At 48.5% G+C, this 24,185-nt stretch overlaps 1 protein-coding gene across 2 annotated transcripts in view; it reads right to left on the reverse strand.

The window, feature by feature from the left end:
- Positions 1–10,967: 10,967 nt before the first annotated feature.
- Trpm4 (transient receptor potential cation channel subfamily M member 4) overlaps positions 10,968–24,185 on the reverse strand; it is a 29,022-nt gene continuing 15,804 nt past the window's right edge. For both annotated transcript variants that reach the window (XM_059278987.1, XM_059278996.1), the window contains 11 exons: positions 23,379–23,491; positions 23,034–23,111; positions 18,233–18,649; positions 15,872–16,004; positions 15,522–15,696; positions 15,225–15,402; positions 12,846–13,042; positions 12,548–12,680; positions 12,320–12,392; positions 12,139–12,244; positions 10,968–11,271 (listed from right to left, as the gene is read on the reverse strand). In XM_059278987.1, coding sequence (XP_059134970.1) covers positions 11,267–11,271; positions 12,139–12,244; positions 12,320–12,392; positions 12,548–12,680; positions 12,846–13,042; positions 15,225–15,402; positions 15,522–15,696; positions 15,872–16,004; positions 18,233–18,649; positions 23,034–23,111; positions 23,379–23,491 — 1,608 coding nt within the window. In that variant the 3' untranslated portion in view covers positions 10,968–11,266. The remainder of the gene's footprint in view (positions 11,272–12,138; positions 12,245–12,319; positions 12,393–12,547; positions 12,681–12,845; positions 13,043–15,224; positions 15,403–15,521; positions 15,697–15,871; positions 16,005–18,232; positions 18,650–23,033; positions 23,112–23,378; positions 23,492–24,185) is intronic.

Here is a 24,185-nt window from a genome sequence, read left to right on the forward strand (position 1 = left end):
CAAGACTGCTTCCTACTTTCTCTTCTATCAAGTTCAGTGTAACTGGATTTATGTTGAGGTCTTTGATCCACTTGGACTTGAGTTTTGTGCATGGTGACAGATATGGATCTACTTGCAGTCTTCTACATGTTGACATCCAGTTATGCCAGCACCATTTGTTGAAGATTCTTTTTTCCATTGTATAGTTTTTGGATTCTTTGTCAACTCAGGTGTTCATAGGTGTGTAGATTAATGTCAGGGTCTTCAATTCAAATCCATTGGTCCGTGTGTCGGTTTTTATGCCAGTACCAAGCTGTTTTTATTACTGTAGCTCTATAGTAGAGCTTGAGGTCAGGGATGGTGATACCTCCAGAGGTTGCTTTATCATACAGGATTCTTTTAGCTATCCTGGGTTTTTTGTTTTTCCATATGAAGTTGAGTATTGTTCTTTCCAAGTCTGTGAAGAATTGTGTTGGGATTTTGATGGGGATTGCATTGAATCTGTAGATTGCTTTTGGTAAGATTGCCATTTTTACTATGTTAATTCTACCTATCCATGAGAAAGGGAGATCTTTCCATTTTCTAATATCTTCTTCAATTTCTTTCTTCAGAGACTTAAAGTTCTTATCATACAGGTCCTTCACTTGTTAAGTTAGTGTTACCTCAAGGTATTTTATATCATTTGTGGCTATTGTAAAGGGTGACGTTTCTCTGATTTCTTTCTCAGCCCATTTATCATTTGTATACAGGAGGGCTACTGAGTTTTTTGAGTTGATCTTGTATCCTGCCACTTTACTGGAGTTTATCAGCTGTAGGAGTTCCCTGGTAGAATTTTTGGGGTCACTTATGTATACTATCATATCATCTGCAAATAGTGAAAGTTTGACTTCTTCCTTTCCAATTTGTATCCCTTTGATCTCCTTTTGTTGTCTTATTGCTCTAGCTAAAACTTCAAGTACTATATTGAATAAATATGGGGAGAGTGGACAGCTTTGTCTTGTTCCTGATTTTAGTGGAATCGCTTTGAGTTTCTCTCCGTTTAATTTGATGGTGGCTTTTGGCTTGCTGTAAACCTTTATTATACCTAAACCTTTATTATGTTTAGGTATGTTCCTTGTATTCCTGATCTCTCTAAGACCTTTATCATGAAGGGGTGTTGGATTTTGTCAAAGGCTTTTTCAGCATCTGAGATAATCATATTTTTTTTTCTTTCAGTTTGTTTATATGGTGGATTACATTGACAGATTTTTATATGTTGAACCATCTTTGATTCCTTGGGATGAAGCCTACTTGGTCATGGTGGATAATTTTTTTTTTATGTGTTCTTGGAGTTTTTTGAGTTGATCTTGTATCCTGTCACTTTACTGGAGTTTATCAGCTGTAAGAGTTCCCTGGTAGAATTTTTGGGGTCACTTATGTACACTATCATATCATCTGCAAATAGTGAAAACTTGACTTCTTCCTTTCCAATTTCTATCGGTTTGCCAATGTTTTATTGAGTGTTTTTGCACCAATGTTCATGAGGGAGATTGGTCTATAATTTTCTTTGTTGTATCTTTGTGTGGTTTGGTTATCAGAGTAACTGTAGCCTCATAAAAAGAGCATGGTAATGTTCCTTCTGTTTCTAATATGTGGAACAATTTGAAGAGTATTGGAGCTAGCTCTTCTTTGAAAATCTGGTAGAATTCTGCGCTGAAACCATCTGGTCCTGGGTTTTTTGTTTTTGTTTTTTTGTTTTGTTGTTGTTGTTGTTGTTGTTTTGTTTTGTTTTGTTTTGCTTGGGAGACTTTTAATGACCGTTTCTATTTCCCTAGGAGTTATTAGTCTATTTAAATAGTTTATCTGGTCTTGATTTAACTTTGGTGTGTGGTACCTATCCAGAAAATTGTCCATTTCTTTCAGATTTTTCCAATTTTGTGGAGTATAGATTTTTGAAGTATGACCTGATGATTCTGGATTTCCTCATTGTCTGTTGTTATGTCTCCCTTTTCATTTCTGATTTTGTTAATTTGGATGCTCTCTCTCTGCCTTTGGTTAATTTGGATAGGGGTTTGTCTGTCTTGTTGATTTTTTTCAAAGAACAAACTCTTTGTTTCATTGATTCTTTGTATTGTTCTCTTTGTTTCCATTTTGTTGATTTCAGCTCTCAAATTGATTATTTCTTGGTGTCTATTCCTATGGTGATATTTTATTTGTACTGAAATGTGATTTTATTTGTATGTTAATAAATAAAGTTGCCTGGGGGTCAGAGCTATTAGCAAGCCATTGCAGAGCTGGGCGTTCATGGCACATGCCTTTAATCCCAGCACTTGGTAGGCAGAGCTAGGTAGATCTCTGTGTGGTCAAGGATACAGCCAGCATTGGAGACACACGCCTTTAATCTCAATACTAATCATAGAAGATCTGGAGGTCTGTACAAACAGGCAGTGACGAGGCGATCATGTGGTTAGGTTTATAACCAATGAGAAGGCAGAACAGAAAGTCTATATAAAGACAAAAACACAGGAAGTAGGTCTCTCTTGGCTGAAGAGGCTAGCTGCAGCAGACGGGTAAGGATCTTAGCTTTGATCTCTTGGCTTTTTTCTTTGCATTGGTTCTGTGTTTCTTATTTAATAAGACGGTTGGTTACATCTACATATTCCTCCTGGGTGAGTTTGCTTCTTCTTGTTCTAGAGCTTTCAGGTGTGCTGTTAAGCCTGTGAGATTTCTCCATCTTCTTTATGTGGGCATTTAGTGTTATGAATTTTCTTCTTAGCACTGCTTTCATAGCGTCCCATAAGGCTGGGTATGTTTTACTTTCATTTTCATTGAATTCTAGGAAATCTTTAATTTCTTTCTTATTTCTTCCTTGACCCATTGGTGTTTCAGTTGGGCATTATTCAGTTTCCATGAGATTGTAGGCTTTCTATAATTTTTGTTGTTGCTGAAATCTAACTTTAAGGCATGGTGATCCGATAAAATACAGGAGGTTATTCCGATGTTTTTATATGTGTTGAAATTTGCTTTGTGACTGAGTATGTGGTCAATTTTTGAGAAGGTTCCATGGGGTGCTGAGAAGAAGGTATATTCTTTTGTTTTAGGGTGGAATGTTCTGTAGATATCTATTAAATCCATTTGAGTCATAACATCTGTTAGGTCCTTTATTTCTCTGTTACGTTTCAGTCTGGTAGATCTGTCCATTGGTGAGAGTGGTGTGTTGAAATCTCACACTACTAGTGTATGGGGTTTGATGTGAGATTTAAGCTTTAGTAATGTTTCTTTTACAAATGTAGGTGCCTTTGTATTTGGGGCATAAATGTTCACAACTGAGACTCCATCTGGTGGATTTTCCCTGTGATAAGTATGTAATGTCCTTCCTGATCTCTTTTGATTGATTTAAGTTTGAAGTCCATTTTATTAGATGTTAGGATAGTTACACCAGCTTGCTTCATAAGTTCGTTTGCTTGGAAAGCCTTTTCCCAGCCTTTTAATGACCAGTGATTGTTAATTCCTGTTATTTTTTGTGATCGAGTTGTGTTGTCCTTCTTTGGTGTTTGTTGGTGTGGGATTATCTATTGCCTGAGTTTTCATGGGCGTGTTTAGCTTCTTTGGGTTGGATTTTTCCTTCTAGTTCTTTCTGTAGGGCTGGGTTTGTGGACAGGTATTGGTTAAATCTGGTTTTATCATGGAATATTTTGTTTACTCTGTCTATGATGATTGAGAGTTTTGCTGGGTATAATAGTCTGGGTTGGCATCCATGGGCTTTTAGTGTCTGCATAACATTTGTCCAGGACCTTCTAGCTTTCATAGTCTCTATTGAGAAGTCTGTTGTTATTCTGATGGGTTTGCCTTTATATGTTACTTGGTCTTTTTCCTTTGCGGCTCTTAATATTTTTTCTTTGTTCTGTATGTTTAGTGTTTTGATTATTATGTGGTGAGGGGACTTTTTTTTTTTTTTGGATCCAGCCTATTTGGTGTTCTGTAAGCTTCTTGTATCTTCATAGATATTTCTTTCTTTAGGTTAGGAAAGTTTTCTTCTATGATTTTGTTGAATATATTTTCTGTACCTTTGAGTTGGTATTCTTCTCCTTCTTCTATCCCTATTATTCTTAGGTTTGGTTTTTTCATGGTGTCCCAAATTTCTTGGACATTTTGTGTTATGACTTTTTTGTCTTTGGTGTTTTCTTTGACTGACGAATCTATTTTCTCTATTGTGTCTTCAACATCAGAGATTCTCTGTTTCATCTTTTGCATTCGGTTGGTTATACTTGCTTCTGTAGTTCCTGTTCATTTAGTCAGGATTTCTATTTCCAGCATTCCCTCAGCTTGTGTTTTCTTTATTGTCTCAATTTCATTTTTCAGATCTTGGAATGTTTCTTTCATCTGTTTAATTACTTTTTCTTGGTTTTCTTTGATTTCTCCCAATTTTTTGTTTGTTTTTTCTTCCATTTCTTTAAGGGAATTTTTTATTTCCGCTTTAAGGGAGTTTTTCATTTCCTCTTTAAGGGAATTTTTTATTTCCTCTTTAATGGAGTTTTTCATTTCCTCTTTAAGGGAATTTTTTATTTCTTCTTTAAGGGCCTCTATCATCTTCTTAAAGTCATTTTTAAGATTGATTTCTTCTGCTTCTTCTGCCTTGGTATGTTCAGGTCTTGCAGGTGTAGAATCACTAGGTTCTGATGTTTTCATATAGGTCTTTATGTTGTTGCCTGTATTTTTGCACTGGCGTCTACTCATCTCTTCCTCTGCTCGGTGCAGGCAGTGTCTGTATCTGAAGGTGCCTCTCTTGTTCTAATTTTTAGTCTTGGTTCACTAGGAGTTCTTGGTTAAATTGGTGCTGTTGGACTCTGTTTCTTCGGGAGCAGCTTACTCAAATCAGCGTTAGTGGGTTCTGTCTCTGGGAGCAGTTGTTCCCAGTTGGTGTAGGGTGTGCTTATGGTTTCAGTGGTTGTTAGGTTTGTAGGGGTTAGTTTTTTTGTTTGTTTTTGGTTTTTTTGTTTTTTAGTTTTTTTGGTGGGGGAGCAGGGAAAGGTAGCTGTCTGGTCTCTGGGACTCCGATGGGTAGGGCCTAGGGGTTAGAGACCTGATCTGTCCGTCTGGGGATGGGAGCTTACCTGTTCTCAGTCGGTGAAGTGTATACTTATGATTCTGGTGATCTGGTTCGGTGGCTGGGCGGTGCCTTCTTCTGTGTTCTCAGGTCACATTTTGCTCATTCGTCAACTCCTCAGCTGATCTTGTTTCCTCAGACTGCAGACTGTAGGATTCTGAATCCTCTCCCGAATGGATCTCAGCTGAGCAGATTACGTAGTAGGGTAATCTCATCAACACTTCCAAGTTGTCGGGTTCGCAGGATCGGCAGCTGGGCCCTGGGTTGGCCTCAGACAGGGTGTTCAGATCCGTTCTGGTCTCGTCCCTCGGAGATGGCTCCTTCCCTGGGTGTTGGGATTAAAGGCGTCCCTGTTCCAATCTCTTGATTAAGAGCTTGTTTTCACTAACTCTTCAGTGGGTAATAGCTCAGTTTCTGGTCTTTATTACAACTGCGTCTCGGCCGCTGCCCGCCACCTCTGCCTGCCTGCCTGCCTCTAGACCATTATCTTTAGCTCCCAGTTAGTAGAGAGTATCCTTAGGGGAGATGTCACATGTACTTTATGTCCTGCTGACTTCTATGTTATCTCAGAGACCACACTAGATTCTAGGCCTTTCAGCTAGAACCCAGCCTCATGGTCACATATACTTTGTAAAGAATTTCTAAGTAGTCACACCTTAAACTTTATTGTGCATCTGGAATTGGAATGATTGGTACCTGGAAACTCTTTCCAAAATTATACTGTGTTTTAAATATGCGAACAATAAACTGCCTAGCCTCAAACTCCCTGAAGATTTGATCCAGGTTGATGGAGTCAATCTGAAATGAGTTTTCATTCTCACTTCCTAATGATCTGTTTCACTGCCTGACATGGGCCGGGACCACCCTCACCCCACCCCACCCCCACGGTTAAGGGTAAGGTCTCAGCCGGGGAAGTGCACAGGGCTTTCATATCCTAAACGGGTGGCACATCCTGTGGGTTGGTGTCCAGGGCCGAATACAAGGGAGAAAGCTCTCTGTTTTCCTCACTCTGCTTCCTGTGGATACAATCTTTTCTAAACGTTACGTCCATGAGTGTTTTGTCTGCACAGATGTGTGTACCATGTGCCTCAGGAGGCCAGAAGAGAGCATCAGATGCTCAGGGAATGGAGTCACAGATGGGTGTGAACTGCCTCGTGGGTGCTGGGAATCGAACCAGGGTCTTCCGGAAGAGCATCCAGTACTCTTCACCTCTGAGTCATCCCTCCAGACCCTAATACAGTATTTAATTAGTGCTCCTCTGGACCGGGATCCATCCCAGCAGCAGGATGAGGCTGACCTAAGTGTTGACCTCAGCCGTATCCCCAATGGGTTAAGATTCAGACTACTGCAGTGGCTCCAGGAACAGTAGATCTGGTCCAAAGTGACTCCATCGCCCACTGTGACCTTTGTGCTCGGCGTAGATGTCATCACATTACCTGTCCATTCTGCACACACCGGGAGCTGCCTCTCTGCATACACGTCTGACCCAGAGAGACAGTCACTCCACCCTTCCTGTTGGAGACTGTGAGCCTGTGCTTACCAAGCCGTGAGTGCCCTCAGCAAGCAGCGCCGCCTAAGACGGATTGCCTAAAGGGTCGGATAATATTTTGAGTTTTGCAGGTCATAGGGTTTCTACCATATAGTCGTCACATTAGGTGTATATAGGACTTTTTAAAAATATAAATGAATTTTAGCTTGTGGGTCAGATTTATCCCGCAGTCAGTCATTTGCTGATCTAGAGTTAATGGTAGTCTAAGGAAAATGCTGAGTAGACCAGAGTTCACTTGTTCATACTAGGCAAGGCCTCAACCCCGAGCCGCCCCCAGCCTCTCACCGGGGGACTCTAGACAAAGGCTCTACCCCAAGTTACATCCCAGCCTTGTTGTTTTAACGTGGAGACAATCTTCACCAAGTTGCCCGGGCTGGCCCTGTATTCGTTCTATAGTGCCGACTAACTAACAGCCGCGTGCTGCGGTTAGAGGCTGGTGATACCCTGGCAGACGGAACCCACTTCTTCGTCAAGTTGTTCAGTGGATAAAAGGGACATTAGTCCCAAGAGAGGCTCCGTAGCAGGACCTTAAAATTTCAAAACAGTCTGTGTAGCTCCGACCCCCTTTTGGTCTCGATTATTATGCAAGACACAACCAAGAAGAGAGGAAGATTCCTGGGGATGGCCACACGTACTGACCAAAGGGCCGAAGCTGCATGAGGCAGAGGCAGAGGCAGAGGCAGGTGGAGCTGGCGGTCCTTCTCACATGAGTTTTGATCGGGTCTGTTCTGGTGACTGTTCCCGACATTAGCAAGTCAGAGAAACCTTTACTAGAGACTCTGGCGGCTGCTGCCACCTAGCGGACACCTCAGCCCTGACCACAGTCCCACCCAGCCAGTCATTCAAGGGTTCTCTGTGAATTGAGGGACCAGCCATTATTTACTTTTAGCAATGTGGGGTGTGGGGAGGTGGCTAAAATTTTATTCAAAGGGACAGATGAGTAGTTGCTACTCTTTCATGCAAAACCGAGATGATTTAACTGTGGATGTGGTGAAGGTGTATGCCCCTAATCCCAGATCTTGGAAGACTGAAGGAGGATCGTGAGTTGGAGGCCAGCCTGGGCTACATAGCAAGACTTTGTCTCATAAAAACCCTGAAATAGTCCGAGCACCGGACAGGGTGAGTCTTTGAACACAGAATTTACATTCAGCCGTCCCTGGCCTTTTAGTAGTCAGTTTTCTGCTAACCAACCCTGAAATGGGGTGTGAGACTGGGAACTGGAAGTCTCTGGGCTCCAGCCTGTCCTTGCAAGGATCCCTTGAGTGACTGATCTCGGTCTTTCTCCAATTGCATGTGCTCGGGGCTGCATCAGGCAGGTGGCGCCGTGGTAACGGAAAGTGGCCTCTGAGGACCCCTGAAGGCACTGTCACCAAAGCTGCCCTTCTCTTCCTCCCTGTGGGGTTCCAGACTTTTCAAGTAGCGTGTGTGTGTGTGTGTGTGTGTGTGTGTGTGTGTGTGTGTGCGTGCGCGTGTGTGTGGTGTGTGTGTGTGTGCGTGTGTGTGTGTGTGTGTGTGTGTGTGTGTGTGTATGTAGCAGCTCCTGTTCAGGAGGCTCCCCTGGTATCCAGGAAAGAGAAGTCTCTGTGACAGTCACTCACGCCACACTTGCATGGCAATGAAAAGCCCAGAGGTTCAACAGGCTCTCCTTTCACACTTCCAGCCTCAGCAGTGGGATGTGGGTGTTTTCCCTTAGTCGGAAATGCAGACCTTTACTCAGTAATTATAGCTTCAGCCACCAGCCAGGAGCATGGATGGGGCTAGCATGCCAGGACAGCGGAAATCGTGCGGAACAAGCAGCGCCAGCACCAGGGAGAAGGATCCCTTTCCTTAGGTCCCTCTGCAGACCACAGGCCCCGCCCACCACCAGGTTCCGCCCTCCAGCTTCAATATCATGTCTGCCTCTGTACCCAACTTGGCCCAAGAAGGTATCCTGAGCACTTTGCCAGGAGTACTTGGTGGGATCACGCTGCACTAATATTGCCATTCTGTCCTGGGTGTGAAATGTGTTCATGTGCTTCAACGTTTGTTCTCCAACAGGGGGCGCTGTTTGGAGTGAGACTGTCGAACCTTTGGTGATGAAAATCTGCCTACAGGAAGTAGGTCACTGGAAGTCAATGAAACCGAGAGGGTTATAGTCTAGCCCTGTTTCTGGTGTGTCTCTGCTTCCTAGTAAGCCACGATGTGAACAGGCTAACGCCGCAGATGCACTGTAACCATGCCACCACCACGGTGGACAATATTCCTTGAAATCATGAGCCAAAATAAACCCCTCCTCCCTGGCCCACGCCTGGTACTTTTGTAACCGATACAGGCCCTCGATCCTCCTCACCCCCTCCACTTGTCTGAGGGAGCTTCCTGCTAGATCTTGATCAGGCTCCACCAATCCTGACCGATGCAGCCCCATCCTTCCTATCTCAGAGGACCACACTCCACTAAACTCACACACTCTATGACACTGCCGTGTCTGGGGTTTGACTTTGCCTCTTCACAAGCTAGTCTAGTACTGTGCAGATGCTGCTGCAGAACACAAGACCCCAGGATCAGAGACAGTGGTCTCCTACTCACAGCCCACTGCACCCTGGTTCCCTAGACTTCAAAACTCCAAGGGATGTGGACATCAAGGCTCCACGGGGTCCAGAAAAAAAATGATACTCCAGGGATGAGCTTGGTTTAAAGGATTCTTTTTTGAGACAGGGTTTCTCTGTATAACAGCCTTGGCTGTCCTGGACTTCACTCTGTGGACCAGGCTGGCCTTGAACTCACAGAGCCCCATTTGCCTCTGCCTTCGGAGTGCTGGGATTAAGGCCGTTCACCACCATGTCCAGCTAATGGATTCTTGCAAAAGGAACTTCCATTCAAATTTAACCATCTGGAGTGAAATTTCCGCCTGTGAGCTATGCTGCTTGTTAGATCCAAAAAGGCTAGGGTCTGGGGATATAGCTCGCGTGACTCCCTAGAGTCCAGAGAGGGACTAGGGGAGTGTCTCAGTGGGAGAGCACTCCTGCCTAGAATTCCCCAGTGAGGGGCTGGGGAGTGGGCATTACTAAGTGCTGGAAGATGCTTGCTGCCACCTTGATCTCTGGGAGACACGTGGTGGAAGGAAAAAAATTACTCTCTCAAGTTGTCCTCTGACTTTCATCCATACACTGTGGCATGCGCGTGTCCACCCATAGACACAGGAATGCATGTTCTCTCTCTCTCTCTCTCTCTCTCTCTCTCTCTCTCTCTCTCTCTCTCTCACACACACACACACACACACACACACACACACACACACACACACACACACACAGAGTAAATAAACAATAAGTGGAATTTTTAAAAAATCTAAATTCCTAGTGCCAAAGAAAGTGCCAGCACATCGGGAAGAGCTGGTACCTACAAACCAGTCCACACGATGCCAGAAGGTGATGTGTATCAGCTAGTGCTGGCACTGGCCCCTTCTTGCCTCCACCGTGGTTATTATTTGGGTTGGCGGAATGAACTCAGCACTTCCTGGGAGAGTGTTTGCTGCACACTTGGCCATGTTCCAACATGACAGGCAGATAGCTGGAACCCCTCCAATTTGGAGGATGTTTTGGTTTTAATTTTTGGATGTGTTGGCTGCTCGTGGCTTTCTCACTATTTAACTAATAATTGCTGTCTGTCCAGCCTTGTCATTACCAGCTTAGTTTGTTATGGGTTATTTAGTTAAATTGCAATGTATAACGATGTAGATTTGCTTCACACCCCCCCCCCCGTGTGAGTGTGGCCTGCAATTTTCCACTAATTAGACTTTTTAAAGACACATATGCATTTATCTACTCAAATCTGCACCATCTGTTTGCATGTTCCAGAGCAGAGGAGTGTGGCGCCCACCCCGCTCCAGGACTGAGTCTCTTATTGCCACCCGGTTATGTTCCCACAGGAAAATAGAAAGCAGCAGAATTCCAACTGTTCCTGTCTCCTGAAGAGAGCCACCCAAACGAGGTCTGTACAGCAGAGGTCTGTACAGCAGAGGTCTGTACAGCAGAGGTCTGTACAGCAGAGGTCTGTACAGCAGAGGTCTGTACAGCAGAGGTCTGTACAGCAGAGGTCTGTACAGCAGAGGTCTGTACAGCAGAGGTCTGTACAGCAGAGGTCTGTACAGCAGAGGTCTGTACAGCAGAGGTCTGTACAGCAGAGGTGATGGGGCTGCATGGGCAGGTGCAGTGGTCTGGAGGAGGGACTGACCCCAAGCAAGTGAGACAGAGCAAAAAACAAAAAAGACAAAAACAAAAAAACCCTTAAGGACCCTCAATCCCCAGCCTACCTCAGCCACCAACCCCAAAGTCTTGACCCACCTGTCCGGCACAAGTCAGGCATGCACTATGATTCCTGTCAAATGGCTTTATTTTCCCCATTGTGGGGAAGCTGTAAATGGGGTCTGTGGTCCCTGTAACCCCAGGACCCTCTGGCCTCCTCTGCGTGTGGCAGGGTCCAGTGTTGCCAGCTCAGAGTTTGATCCACCCAAGGCGGGGCTGCCTCTGGGAGGAGCCAGGCCTACGGCGACATTGTGAGGTTGGGGGCCACGGTGAGGATAAGGCCGCCCGCTGTGTAGGTTAAGGCAGGCTGGGCCCGGCTCTCGGAATGAACCCTCTGGATGCAGATACCTAGACATCCACCAGGAACACTCAGTCTAGAAAAGACAGAGAAGACAGCAGGTGACGGGCGGGGAAATGGGAGGGAAGCAAAAGACACCGCGCGAGAGCCCGGGGATATCCAGTTGGCAATGTGCCAGTCGTGCGCGCATGAGACTGAGTTCAGAGTCTTCCGTGGTTAGCTTCCACTGTCTGCTTGTACAGTAGAGCCATTGAGAGCCTCAACTGAGGGCTGCTTAGATCAAACTGGCCTGTGGGATGTCTGTGGGGACTGTCTTGATAATCGGTGTAGGAGGGTCCAGCCCACTGTGGGCGGTGCTATTTCCTAGTACGCCAAAGCCTTTGTAATCCTGCAAACAGTGTGGCTTCGCGGTTTCTGGTGCATTTCTCTGGCTGTGAGTGAGTTCTCTGGTTAGAGGTAATGTTGCATGGTCTACCTTCCGTTTCTCGCCCCGCCCCCTCACTGATGGACTCTAACCTGGAAGTGGAAACCAAATGAATCCATCTCCTAAGTTGCTATAGGTCAGAGTGCTTTATCACACCAAGAGCTATGAAATTAGAACACAGCCCTCATGCAAAAACTCACACACGCTAGGGTGAACCAGCACCAACTTGAAAAGCCAGGGAAGTGGGGCAGGTACAGACCGATTTCCCAGAGCTAACTGGCCAGCTGGCCCCTGCTGGCCTAGCCCACGGGAGAACCTGGGCCCAGGGAGAGATCTTATCTCAAAGAATAGAGAGGAAGACGTCAGACATCCAACCCAGGCCTCCACATGCATGCACTCATACCAGCTACACACATCCACACACAAGCAGTCAACAGGGTCTTCAGAAGAGCAAGCAAAGGACCCAGGGACAACGGATGCACAGAGGGAAGCCTTGCAGAAGCTGAAGACCACACAGACCTTTGGACCCAGGTGGGCTTGGAGGGGGCGGCCCCCCTGGAGGCAGCAAGGCAGAGCTGCTAAGGGCCTCAGCCACCCAACTCAGGACGCGAGTACACTGTTGGACCTAGGAAGAAAGGGGTATGTCAAGGCAGGATAGACCCATCCCTGGCAGTCCCCTCTGCCACGCCCAAGTCCTCACCTCTTTCTCCAGCCCCTTCAGACGTCGCTCGTACTCTCTAATCTGTCCCAGCTGCTTCAGTGCGGTGTCCACCCTAAAAAGAGAGACCCTCAGAGCCCCGGTCCAGCCGACCTGCAGAAGCCACGCCTCCTGAAGCCTCCAGTAGGATGCAAGCCCATCCCCGCATCCTCCCGCTGAAGTCACAGCTTCCCACCCGGGAATCCTGCCCATCGCAGGCCCCTGCCTCACTTCTGGGATGTGCGTTTCAGGCGCTCCGAGTCACTGTCCCGCTTGTCGCGAGCTTGTGCCAACAAGAAGTTCTCTTTGTGTACAGACTCCCAGGTCAGCAGCTTCCGTTCTGCTTCCTTTGTGAGATAGACACCTGCAGAGCCAAGACCAGGAGTCAAGGGCGGGCCTACCTGAGCCCCCCCCCCTCCCCAAAGCCACCAAATTCTTCAGACCCCACCCCCTACCTGACCCCCGCCCATTTGTCTTCTTTCCCCTCCCCCCGAGCCCCGCCCCCTTGCAGACCAAGCTCCATTCTCACGGAAGTGCTCGAAGGCTGGGGAGGCGGGCAAGTTAGTCCTATGACACTTGCGCAGCCACCTGATGAGGAGGCGCACGTGAGAGATGATGATAAGGGGCGGGGCCAGCGCAGGCCGAGAGTGGAATTCCCGGATGAGGCTGTAGCGTTGTGCTTTCCAGTAGAGGTCGCTGTTGTCTTGTACTTTGCTGAAGGTGTAGCTGTGGAGGCCAGAGGTCAAGGGTCACTGGAGGCCAAAAAAAGGACCTTGATCATAGGATTGGGTTATAAGTCAAGATAAAGTAATCAGGGACTGCAGAAATGGCCTAGCAGTTAAGAGCACCTGGCTCCTGCTGAGGACCCAGGTTCAGTTCCCTGCACTCATGAGGTGGCTCACATTGTATCCAGCACCCTCTTGTGGTCTTCGCCAGCACTACACTCAGGTGGTGTGCATATACACATGCTAGCAAACACTCATACGATTAAAATAAAGTTTTGAGCCGGGCGGTGGTGGCCCACGCCTTTAATCCCAGCACTCGGGAGGCAGAGCCAGGCGGATCTCTGTGAGTTCGAGGCCAGCCTGGGCTACCAAGTGAGTTCCAGGAGAGGCGCAAAGCTACACAGAGAAACCCTGTCTCGAAAAACCAAAAAAATAAAAATAAAAATAAAAATAAAGTTTTGTCTGCAAGTGCCTGTGGAGACCAGAAAAGGGTGTAGATCCCGTGGAACCTGAGCTCCAGACATTGGTCCTATGTGGGTGCTGGGGTCTCTGGTCCTCATGACTGAGCCATCTATCCAGCACAAGGGTTTACTTACTTAACGCATGTGTGGGAACGTGTTTGTATATGTACAGGTGCATGTGTGTGTGCACGTGAGGCCCAAAGGATAGCCCTGATGTCATCCTCAGGAGGCCGTGTGCCTTGGAAGCAAGGTCTCTCACTGGCCGGGAGCTCACTGGCTAGACTAGCCTGTCTGACCAGATCCTCAGAGATCCTCCTGTCTCTGTCTTCCCAGTACCAGGATTACAATAATCCAACATCATGCTTGAAAATTTTCCATGTGTTCTGGGGATCAAGCTCAGGCCCCTGTGCTTGAAGGCAAGTGCTCTGAGGACTGGACTGTCCTCAGCTCCACCTGCCTTCCTGGCTGCGTTGTTTTCAAAATAATGCAGTACCTACTTGATATGGTTTGGGGGTTTGATTTTTATATTTTTTATTTTTTATTCGTGTGTGTGTGTGTGTGTGTGTGTGTGTGTGTGTGTAGCCCTTGCTGTCCTGGAACTTGCTCTGTAGACCAGGCTGGCCTTGAACTCAGAGATCAGCCTGCCTCTGCCTCCTGAGTGCTGGGATTAAAGGCGTGTGCCACCACCGCCTGGCTTTTTTTTTTTTTTTTTTAAGGTTTATTTGTTTTTATGTGTAGAGGTGTTTTGCCTGCATGTTAGTGCACTGCTCGCAAAGGCCAGAAGGGGGTGTCAGATTCCCTGGAACTGGAATTACAGGCCACCATGAGATGCCATGTGAATGCTGGGACTAGAACACGGGTCCTCTGTAGGGGGCGCCTGTGATCTTAACCACTGGGCCATCTCTCCAGCCCTTGTTTGATATAGGATTGCACTTAGTCCACGCTCCTGACCCTCCTGCTTCCAGCTTCAAGTGCTGGGCCAGCAGGCTTGTCTCGCCACCCCACCTGAGCTCAGCTGCTCCTCACAAGACCTTACCCCAGAGTCTTTAGTGAACTCTCTGAACGGATACAAAGCATAAGTTGGGCCTGTCCTCACACTGCAAACAGAAGCAGTTCTGAATGGGCCAGGGATCTACAAACCCGAGCTAAAGCCAAACAAACTCTCAGCAGGAGATCGGAAGAACGTCTCCAGACTCCGGACTTCCAACAGACCCTCATGTGGGACAGCAAGAGTATAAGCCACAAAAAACAAAACTCAGGCCGGAGAGATGACTCAGCTAAGGTTAAGAGCACTGGCTGCTCTTCAGAGGACCCAGATTTAGTTCTCAGCATCTACATGGTGGCTCACGACTGCCTGTAACTCCAGTTTCAGAGGATCCAGTGCCCTCTTCTGACCTCTGCAGGCACGGCCCACACATACACGCAGGCAAAATATTCATGCACATAAATAAACTACAAGCAGCAAAGGAATAATTCAATCAAGTGGACTGCATCAAGATTCAAAGCATTTAGCGCATGGTGGCCCATGCATGTGATCCCAACACTTGAGGGGCAGAGGCAGGATTATCCTAAATTCGAAGACCAGACTGGGCTACAAGGTGAACAGCAGCAAAAAGGCCAAGTGAGGCACGGGGTCTGGCCAGCACTGGGTGAAAGGCCGGACATGGGATACACTGAACAGGCTCAGGCTAGGGGAAGCTGGGGTGGCAAGGCCGGGCACACCTGAACATGGCGATGAGCAGATTGAGTAGCAGGATGTTGGCCACCAGCAGGAAGACGATGAGGAGCAACACCACCAGCCAGTTGGCATACTGGGACACACAGAAGCCCGAGTCGTGCCCCTCCGGGTAAGCCCAGGAGCCGTGCTCCTCAGAGCAGTTACTTGGAATCATGAGGGCCACTGCAGGGGGATAGCAAGTATGAGCAGACGGAGGGAGCGAGACTGGGAGACAGAGACACAGTCAGAGAGAGAGGGCACAGACCGAGAGAGGCAGACTCCGCTGGAGAGCCTTTCCCTACCGTCCATTTCCTCCTGGGGAATTTGCCCAAAGATCTGCAGATAGGGACGGTAGAAGACACGACGCAGGATACTCGGTAGGCTGCGGTCCTGGGGCCTCAGGATCCCCTCTGTGGCCACCCCATAAGCCACAAGCCATACGCAGAGGAAGAAGAGGAAGAAGAAGACGTCCTTCATCTGGAAGCAGAGGAAGGTGGGTTGAGTCTAACGCTGTCCTCTCCTCCCTGGCTCCCCTTCTTGTCTCAGACACTCAGCATCCTCAGAGGCCAGCCTCTGCCCTCACTCCAGGCTCCACCCCTTCACTCTGGGTCCCATTCTCTCACTCCTGGCCAAGCCTCCTCCTCAACCTCACCATCTTGCTCACGATGACAATCTTGGGTCCCAGCTGCTTGTTCACTGTGAAGATGTGCAGCAGCCGCAGTGTGAAGACCATGAAGTCAAGGCAGAGGACCGTGCGTCCCAAGTCATACAGCCCGGGGGTCAGCCTGAGGAGTCAAGTCATACAGTCCGGGGGTCAGCCTGAGGACTCAGGTCATACAGCCCGGGGGTCAGCCTGAGGACTCAGGTCATACAGCCCGGGAGTCAGCCTAAGGACTCAGGTCATACAGCCCGGGGGTCAGCCTGAGGAGTCAAGTCATACAGTCCGGGGGTCAGCCTGAGGACTCAGGTCATACAGCCCGGGGGTCAGCCTGAGGACTCAGGTCATACAGCCCGGGAGTCAGCCTAAGGACTCAGGTCATACAGCCCGGGGGTCAGCCTGAGGAGTGGAGAGACACACATAGCTCAGATCAGGGATGTCTCCCCAGATGAAGCCGAGACCTCACAGGGCAGAAGCAGGGACCCTCTGACCGCCCTGCCTTTCTCTGGTCTCAGTATAATGATGGATGGTCCTCTAAGAATCATGTTAGGAGCTTGCCACGCCACACACCATGCCACACGCCAGCACTGGGGAGGCGGAGGCAGGAGGATCTTTGGGAGTTCCAGGCAGGCCTGGTGTAAGAGATCAGCACGGCTCAGGACCCCCAAGACCAAGTTCTCAGCACAAAGGAGATTTATTTGCCCCATGGGGACAGAGGGCAGGAGATAAGAGACAAAGACAGAAGACAGAGGACCAGGGAAGAGGGGAAGGAACAGGGAAAGAGGGGAGGGTATCATCTGTCCTGGGGAACAGAGGACCAGGGAGGAGGGGAAGGAACAGGGAGAGAGGGGAAGGTATCATCTGTCCTGGGGAACAGAGGACAGCCTCTGGGTAGAGAGGACTCAGCTGTGGCACACAGGCAAATGGCGGTTTATAAAGGTAAAGGGGGAAACACGGTGTTAGGATGAAGTGTGTAATTTTAATCGGCATGTTAGTGAACCAAAGGGGGCTTCTGATTGCTGGACTTCAGTTCTTTGATAGCTGGACCCTGGTAGTCTGCCTTGGCAGGAGGGATTGGCCAAATAAGGGAATCGTCCTTGGTGGCTAGCTTTAGGAATGTAATCTGATGGTTTTTGGCAAGGCAGAGGGAATGAGAGAGGGTAAGGCCCGGCAGAGCCACACGCTCAGGTGGGCTAGCGTGTTTCACGTGGTCTATGTAAGTTCCACACCAGCCTGGGCTACAGAGTGAGAACCTGTCTCAGAAAAGGGGGAGAGGGACCCTAAAACAGACATGGAGAGGTGCATAAATGAAAAATTTGCGGAAGTGAGCCGGACAAAGGTTGTAAATCTGATTTGATTGACAGCTTCACGGCACAAAGGCCAGGTATTGCCTAGCATGTCCTCACGGGGGCGCTCACAGCTCTTGGCAGGCAGGCAAATGGGCGAAGCTATGTAGACAGAAATGTAACTGATCCACGTGCCCTTTGACCCACTCCCTTTACACCGGGGATGTAAACTTTCATTTTTTGCAACAATAAAAATTAGAAATAGAAATAACCCAAGTGTCCATCTAGAGGGCACTGGCTTAAAGGATGATTCGCCATTTAGGCTGGAGGTGACAATGTTTCTCCTTCCCAAGATGCAAAGATTTTCAGCCCTTGGAAAAGGGTGCTTAATAAAATGTATCAAATACACCCTTAACTTTGGCTTCCCTGCAGGCAGCAGGGCCTTGGCCCTGTCTTCTCAGACAATACGTTACACAAAATAAAGCCTGGGACAAACAGAAATATTAGTTTGCTAAACTCACTTATCTCCCTCTCTGTTTGAATAAATTATTCATACTAGGTTACTCTGTTTCATCCTCACCGTGGCCTGGAGGAAGCCTGCCTCTTAGAGTGCCAGCTGAGGGATGTTTCAGTAAAGGGGAGGTAGCGACCCATCACCCAGGGGAGTAAACCTAGGACCTTGAAAATGTTAGACACTCCACCACTGAGCCACAGCGGCAGCCCCTCACTGGGGGATTCTAGGCAGGGGCTCTACCACTGATCCACACCCCCAGCCCCTCACTGGGGGATTCTAAGCAGGGGCTCTACCACTGAGCCACACCCCCAGTCCCTCACTGGGGGATTCTAGGCAGGGGATCTACCACTGAGCCACAGCGGCAGCCCCTCACTGGGGGATTCTAGGCAGGGGCTCTACCACTGAGCCACACCCCCAGCCCCTCACTGGGGGATTCTAAGCAGGGCCTCTACCACTGAGCCACACCCCCAGCCCCTCACTGGGGGATTCTAGGCAGGGGCTCTACCACGGAGTCATGCCTACCAGTCCCTTACTCACTCTGGGCTGCTCACTCACCTGCAACCAACACCTAGCAGGAAGCAGGTGAGCGCCAGCAGGTCGCACTGGTTCCAGATGTCTGAGAGGTAGAGGTGCAGGCGGTGGCGCAGGGGGGCTTTGCCGGGCCCAGGTCCCCCGCTGGCCAGGCTACCCCAGCCGCCGCCCAGGCCCTGGCGCAGCTCCTCACACAGCAGCGTGAAAGCCCAGAAGTACAGCAGCAGCTCGAAGCCACCGGGCGCTGCGGGCTGGAAATCCACCAGCAACACGCGCGCAAACAGCAGCAGGAATAGCAGGTAACTGACCACGTTGCCCAGGAAGGCAGTCACTGGGGCGCCCCAGAAGTGCGACCAGCGCTGGGAGCAGCCGCCACAGCAGCGGGCACGTCCCGGCCGCCGTCGCCTCTCCAGGGCCACCTTCGCTGAGGGCTCCGAAGGCCTGCAAGAGAGCAAGCCTCAGTGACCCCTGAGCCTGGACTGGCTGCCCACCTTGCACGTCTAACTCCACATAGTACCACTTAGCACTCTGGGGACCTGAAGACACAGGCAGACCCAGCACATTGGAGACTGAGGCAGGAGGATTGCCATGTGTTTGATGCCACCCTGAGCTTTGTGAAGAAACAAAACGAACACCAAAGGAAAACAAATAACAAAGAAAAAACAAAAAACAAAAACAGAAATTGAGCATAAGCCGGGCGTGGTGTGGACCAAATTTTACCCCAGCAGAGGCAGGCAGGTCTCTGTGAGTTCAGGCCAGTGCTGTTCACCTAGTCAGTTTCAAGACAGAAAGGGCTCTATAGAGAAACCATGTCTCAAAAACTACCACCAACAAACAAACACAAACACCGAGCACAATATCCTGCTTTAAAAACTGAGAAGGAAAGTAGCCCAGAAGATGCGCATAGGACAAAGCCGGCAAGAAAACCCCATAGAGTGTCAGTTCCACACAGGGAACTTTCTAGAACGTGCCAACCTATAGATAGAGTCAGGAGGTGAGTTCTCAGCTGCCCAGGGATGGGGGCAAGAATGGCAGCTGAAGGGACTGAATTTCTATGCTAGAAGTATATTTAAATTATTCTCTTCCAAAGGACCTGGACTGGATTTGCACACCCACATGGCAGCTTACAGCTGTCTATAATTGCATTCTTAGTTGATTCTACTGCTAGATCTGTGAGCACCAGGCACACACATGATGTGCAGACACACAGGCGAGCAAAACACCCATACACGTAAAAAAAAGTTAAAAAAAAAAATTGAACCGGGGTCTGGTGCACGGCTCTCAGCATGCGTATGTTGCTGGAGCCTCAGAGGCAACTGAGGACCTTATATTTTATTTTACTTTTTTTTTTAAGATTTATTTATTTATTATGTATACAGTGTTCTGTCTGCACATATCCCTGCAGGCCAGAAGAGGGCACCAGATCCCATTACAGATGGTTGTGAGCCACCATGTGGGTGCTGGGAATTGAACTCAGGACCTCTGGAAGAACAGCCAGTGCTCTTAACTGCTGAGCCATCTCTCCAGCCCGGACCTTACATTTTAAATCACATGAAAAGGTGTGGGCCTGCGAGCCTTTTGAGGCGCATCTACTTCCTCCTGGCCAAAAGAATGGAGTCTGAGGTCTACTGAGGGGCCCTGGATTAATCCAGGACCAAAGAGATGAGAAGGAAAACCCGGTGCAGACTGACCTCATCGACCTGGAGCAGACTTCGGGGAGTCTAATGCCAGGCTGTTCATTGCCAGCATATTTAAAACAGTACAATGTGGGAGAAGGTTTCCAGGCAACAATCAGTCCATTCGTTCCCATCCCAGGTGCACACTAAAGCTTAAGGTGTGACTTAGAACTTATCTACAAAGTACGTGTGACCACGAGGGTGGACCTGGAATCTAGTGACCAATAGCATAGAGGTCAGAAGTCCACAAATACATGTGACATCTTCTAAGGATGAGTAATGGTCCAGGGAGGGAAGAATCTGGGGTAATCATTCTGGGAGATTTGGATGAGGTCTGCCTCTATAGCAAAAGGTGGGTGAGGTCTGCCGCCACAGATAGCAAAAAGGTCAGCAGGTTGTTAACAAAATCCAACTCCTGGGGCTGGAGAGATGGCTCAGAAGTTGAGAGAACTAAATACTCTTCGAGAGGACCTGGGTTCAATTCCCAGCACCCACATAGCGGCTCACAGCTGTCAACTCCAGTTCCAGGGGACCCACACCCTCACACAGACACGCAGGTACAACACCAATGCTCATAAAATAAAAATTTTATATATATATATATTTTATTTTTTATATATATATAATTTTTATTTTATATATATATATATATATATATATATATATATATATATATCCTCCATTGAGAAGAGGCCCCGTGTGTTTAACATTCTTGGTTTCCTAGTGATCTGTGGGCACAGGGACCTTTGTGCCCCCAATACTCTACTTCTGCCCTTGAGTGGAAATAGCTCATTCTAAACTACTTAATACATCACACAGCATTGTCACCTGTTGTTAGGAATTAATCCAGGACCAAGGAAAAGGCTCAGCACATACAAGCCTCTGCCACCAGGCTTAAATAGCATGAAATTGATCCCCAAGGTAGGAGAGAACTGGCTTCTACAAGCTGTCCTCTGAACTCCACACCCATGCTGTGGCAGGCACCCTGCCCCCACCCCACCCCACCCCCAAAAGCACACACATGCACAAGTTAAAAAAAATGAACTGTGACTTAGAAGAAACTTAAGAGGCTGAAGAATTGGCTCAGCAATTCTGAGCACTGGCTGCTCCTCTGGAGGACTGGGTTTGGCTCTGTACCTGAGCATTCCTGGAAAGACGCTGTCCACAGAGGCCGATGAACTAATAAAGATGGCAGAGACTGGGCAGGATTTGGCTGTTACCATCAGGTAGCCTAATTTCTATTGGGTTATCTTTAAGCCTGTCTTCAGTACCAGATCTAATATCGTGATAAACAGACACAAATTTTGCAGTGTATTAACGTTATAAAGCCCCATTCAATGGCACCTGAGCCCGGCTGCGGCTCTTCTGTCTGCCCTATCTGCTCACTTAGTGGGTTTTTATTTGCTTGCTTGCTTCTTTTTCAAGACAGGGTTTCTGTGTAGCCATCGCTGTCCCAGAACTTGCTCTGTAGAACCGTGTATTTTTTTAAATGCCTTGATTTATGACTTTCTATGTTGTTACTATAAAAACTCCAAGGGGTTGGGGATTTAGCTCAGTGGTAGAGCGCTTGCCTAGCAAGCACAAGGCCCTGGGTTCAGTCCTCAGTCCAGGGGGAAAAAAATACCACAAAACTCCATGAAACTGTTTTCATGTTGGAACATAGAACTAACTTAGCTCAGTGATCCCAGGCTTAGGTCATGTCTGGCTCTAGAGTAAGCTTATTCCATTTGAGGTGACAGCTGTAAGGGGGTTGATTGTTTTGGGGTGTGAGTGTGTGTGTGTGTGTGTGTGTTGACATTTCCCAATTCCCTGGCAGCTCAGAACCTTGTGTAACTCCAGTTGCAGGGATTCTGACGCCCTCTTCTGGCCTCAGCGCGCAACTGCATTCACATGCATATACCCCACAACACACAAATCTACACAGAGACACATAATTAAAAATAAAATAAAATCTTGTAAGGTGTTTAAAGAGTTAATCCAGCACAGCCTACCAGTCTTGTCTCAGAGTCCTCCCCCACCCCAGGGAGTCTGAGTCACCTGAAGGAGTGGGAGAAGCCTCCCCATGCAGCACTCCTGGTCCTCCCCATGCATCCTGCGGATGTTCTGACTCCTAACTCAGAAAAGCACTTTTCCTTTCCTATGTCTTTTGTTTGTTTGGACACATGCCAACGCCTGGCCACGCTCTCCGTGGTGCTCTGGGCCTTCTCACCCATTCTCTGAAGTGCTACCCCGCCCCGATTTCCACCATGCCGATACATGCCAACCTCCATGGCAAAACGGGTTGCTTCCTCTCTCCCTCTACCTGGTCCATTTCTAAATTATTTTATTAACCAGACTAAGAACCCGGCAGGACAGGTGGAGATCGGAGGTCGATGTCTGATGTCTTCCTGGATCGCTTCCCGTCTCGTATTTAACACAGGCTTGCTGATTCAGCTACACAGCCTGGCGGGTAGAGCCTCCCAGCCCCAGTGCAGGCATGCACCACCACACCTAGATCTTTATGACGGGGCTGGGAATCTGAGCTCACTTCCTCAAGCTTGGGCAGCAGGCACTGTGGGGCTCTCTCCTCACTGTTTTGTTTTGTTTTGTTTTCCTGTAGGGTTTGTGTTGTTCGTTTGGCCAGGGATGGAACCCAGGGCCTTGAGTAGGCTAGACAAGTACTCAGCCTACGCATACTGAGCCTTGTGATGTCTGATCTTCATGGAAAGCCAGGTGGTGGTGGCGCACACCTTTGATCCCAGCACTCAGAAGGCAGAGGCAGGTGGATCTCTGTGAGTTCAAAGCCAGCCTGGTCTACAGAGAGAGTTCCGGGACAGCCAGAGCTACACAGAGAAACTCGGTCTCAAAAAATCAACAACACAAAAGATTGTTTCTCTCCCTCCATCATGGGATCTGGGCACTGAACTCAGGTCTTTTGGCTTATGTGGAAAGCACCTTTACCTGCAGGGCCATCTCACTGGTGCCAAGGACCAAATTTCAAGTCAGTCCCTGAGCGTGGCCTTCTAGCACGCTGGAAACCACCTCAGCGTCTTCAGTAGCTCACTGAAGCTGTCCTCTCCTAAACGCCCAGTTCTCCCTGAAGGCCTGGCTCCAGTGCCTGACACAGTCCCACGGTGGCACCCTCACCCCAGTGCCGAGGTCTCACTCACCCGATGGGACCAGCTCCATTGATGCTGTTGTCCATGTCGAAGTCAGGGTTCTTCTGTGTGGACTCCTCCTCTGACTTTCTGCCATGGGGGGCAGGACACAGAGTGAGAAACACTTGAGGAAGACCCACACTTATTGTACCACAAACAGTGCAGAGAGGTTAGATGAGTTTCACTGCTGCAGAGCCATGCCTAAAAGCTGGAGAAGTCGCCTATGGAGACACTACAAGCAGTCCGCCCACCCTCATCTTCCAGAACATTCCCTCCAGAGAATGTTTCCAGGGAAGAGACTCAAGAGGGAGGAATGAGCAGGAAGGAGGGACTGAGCCCAGACCCTAGAGGACTGACCTGAAGGTGATGAGGCTGGTGTAGATGAGGGGGGGGCAGAAGAAGCCGAGAAGCAGGGCCCAGATGGGGGTGGTGCTGTCCATCTCCCCCCACCACCTCTGTGTCAGCAGAGACTGTGGGATGGGGGAATGTTAGAGCTGGACTCTCCACACAGCACCTAACCCAAGACTCTGACAGGGCCCGGAGCAAGCTTCCACATGGGGGTCTCAACTGTTAGAGTTTGGGGGACACTGGTCAAAGGCAACCTCCTCAGATTTACCCAGTAGAATGGAACAGCCAACTTTTCTTTCTTATTCTTTTTTTAGTTTTTCAAGACAGGGTTTCTTTGTGTAACAGCCCTGGCTATCCTGAACTCACTCTGTAGACCAGGGTGGCCTCAAACTCACAGAGATCCGCCTGCCTCTGCCTCCCGAGTGCTGGAACTAAAGGTGTGCGCCACCACTGCCTGACCAGCCAACTTTTCTCTTAATGAGTGTGGTTGTTTTACGTGCCTGGATGTCTGCGCACCATTGTGATGGCTAAAGTTATGTTTTGTTATAAAACAAAAAGGTTTCAAATTTAGCTCTGAAATTGTGGTAGTGGTCTTATTCTTACCCAGTGGGATCGACACTATGGGCATGGGTGGCCAGGTAAGTGAGAAGAGGGAACAGATCCCGTAGAACTGGAGTTACAGGTGGTTGTGAGCTGCCACATGGGTGGTGGGACTCAAGCTCAGGTCCTCTGCAAGGGCAGCCAGTGCCCCTCACTAGTGAACCATCTCTCCAGGCCCAGGGCAGCCGACTGTTATTGACATTAGGGCAGAAGATC

Source organism: Peromyscus eremicus, chromosome 1, assembly GCF_949786415.1.
Source record: "Peromyscus eremicus chromosome 1, PerEre_H2_v1, whole genome shotgun sequence".
In the NCBI taxonomy this organism is placed as follows: domain Eukaryota; kingdom Metazoa; phylum Chordata; class Mammalia; order Rodentia; family Cricetidae; genus Peromyscus; species Peromyscus eremicus.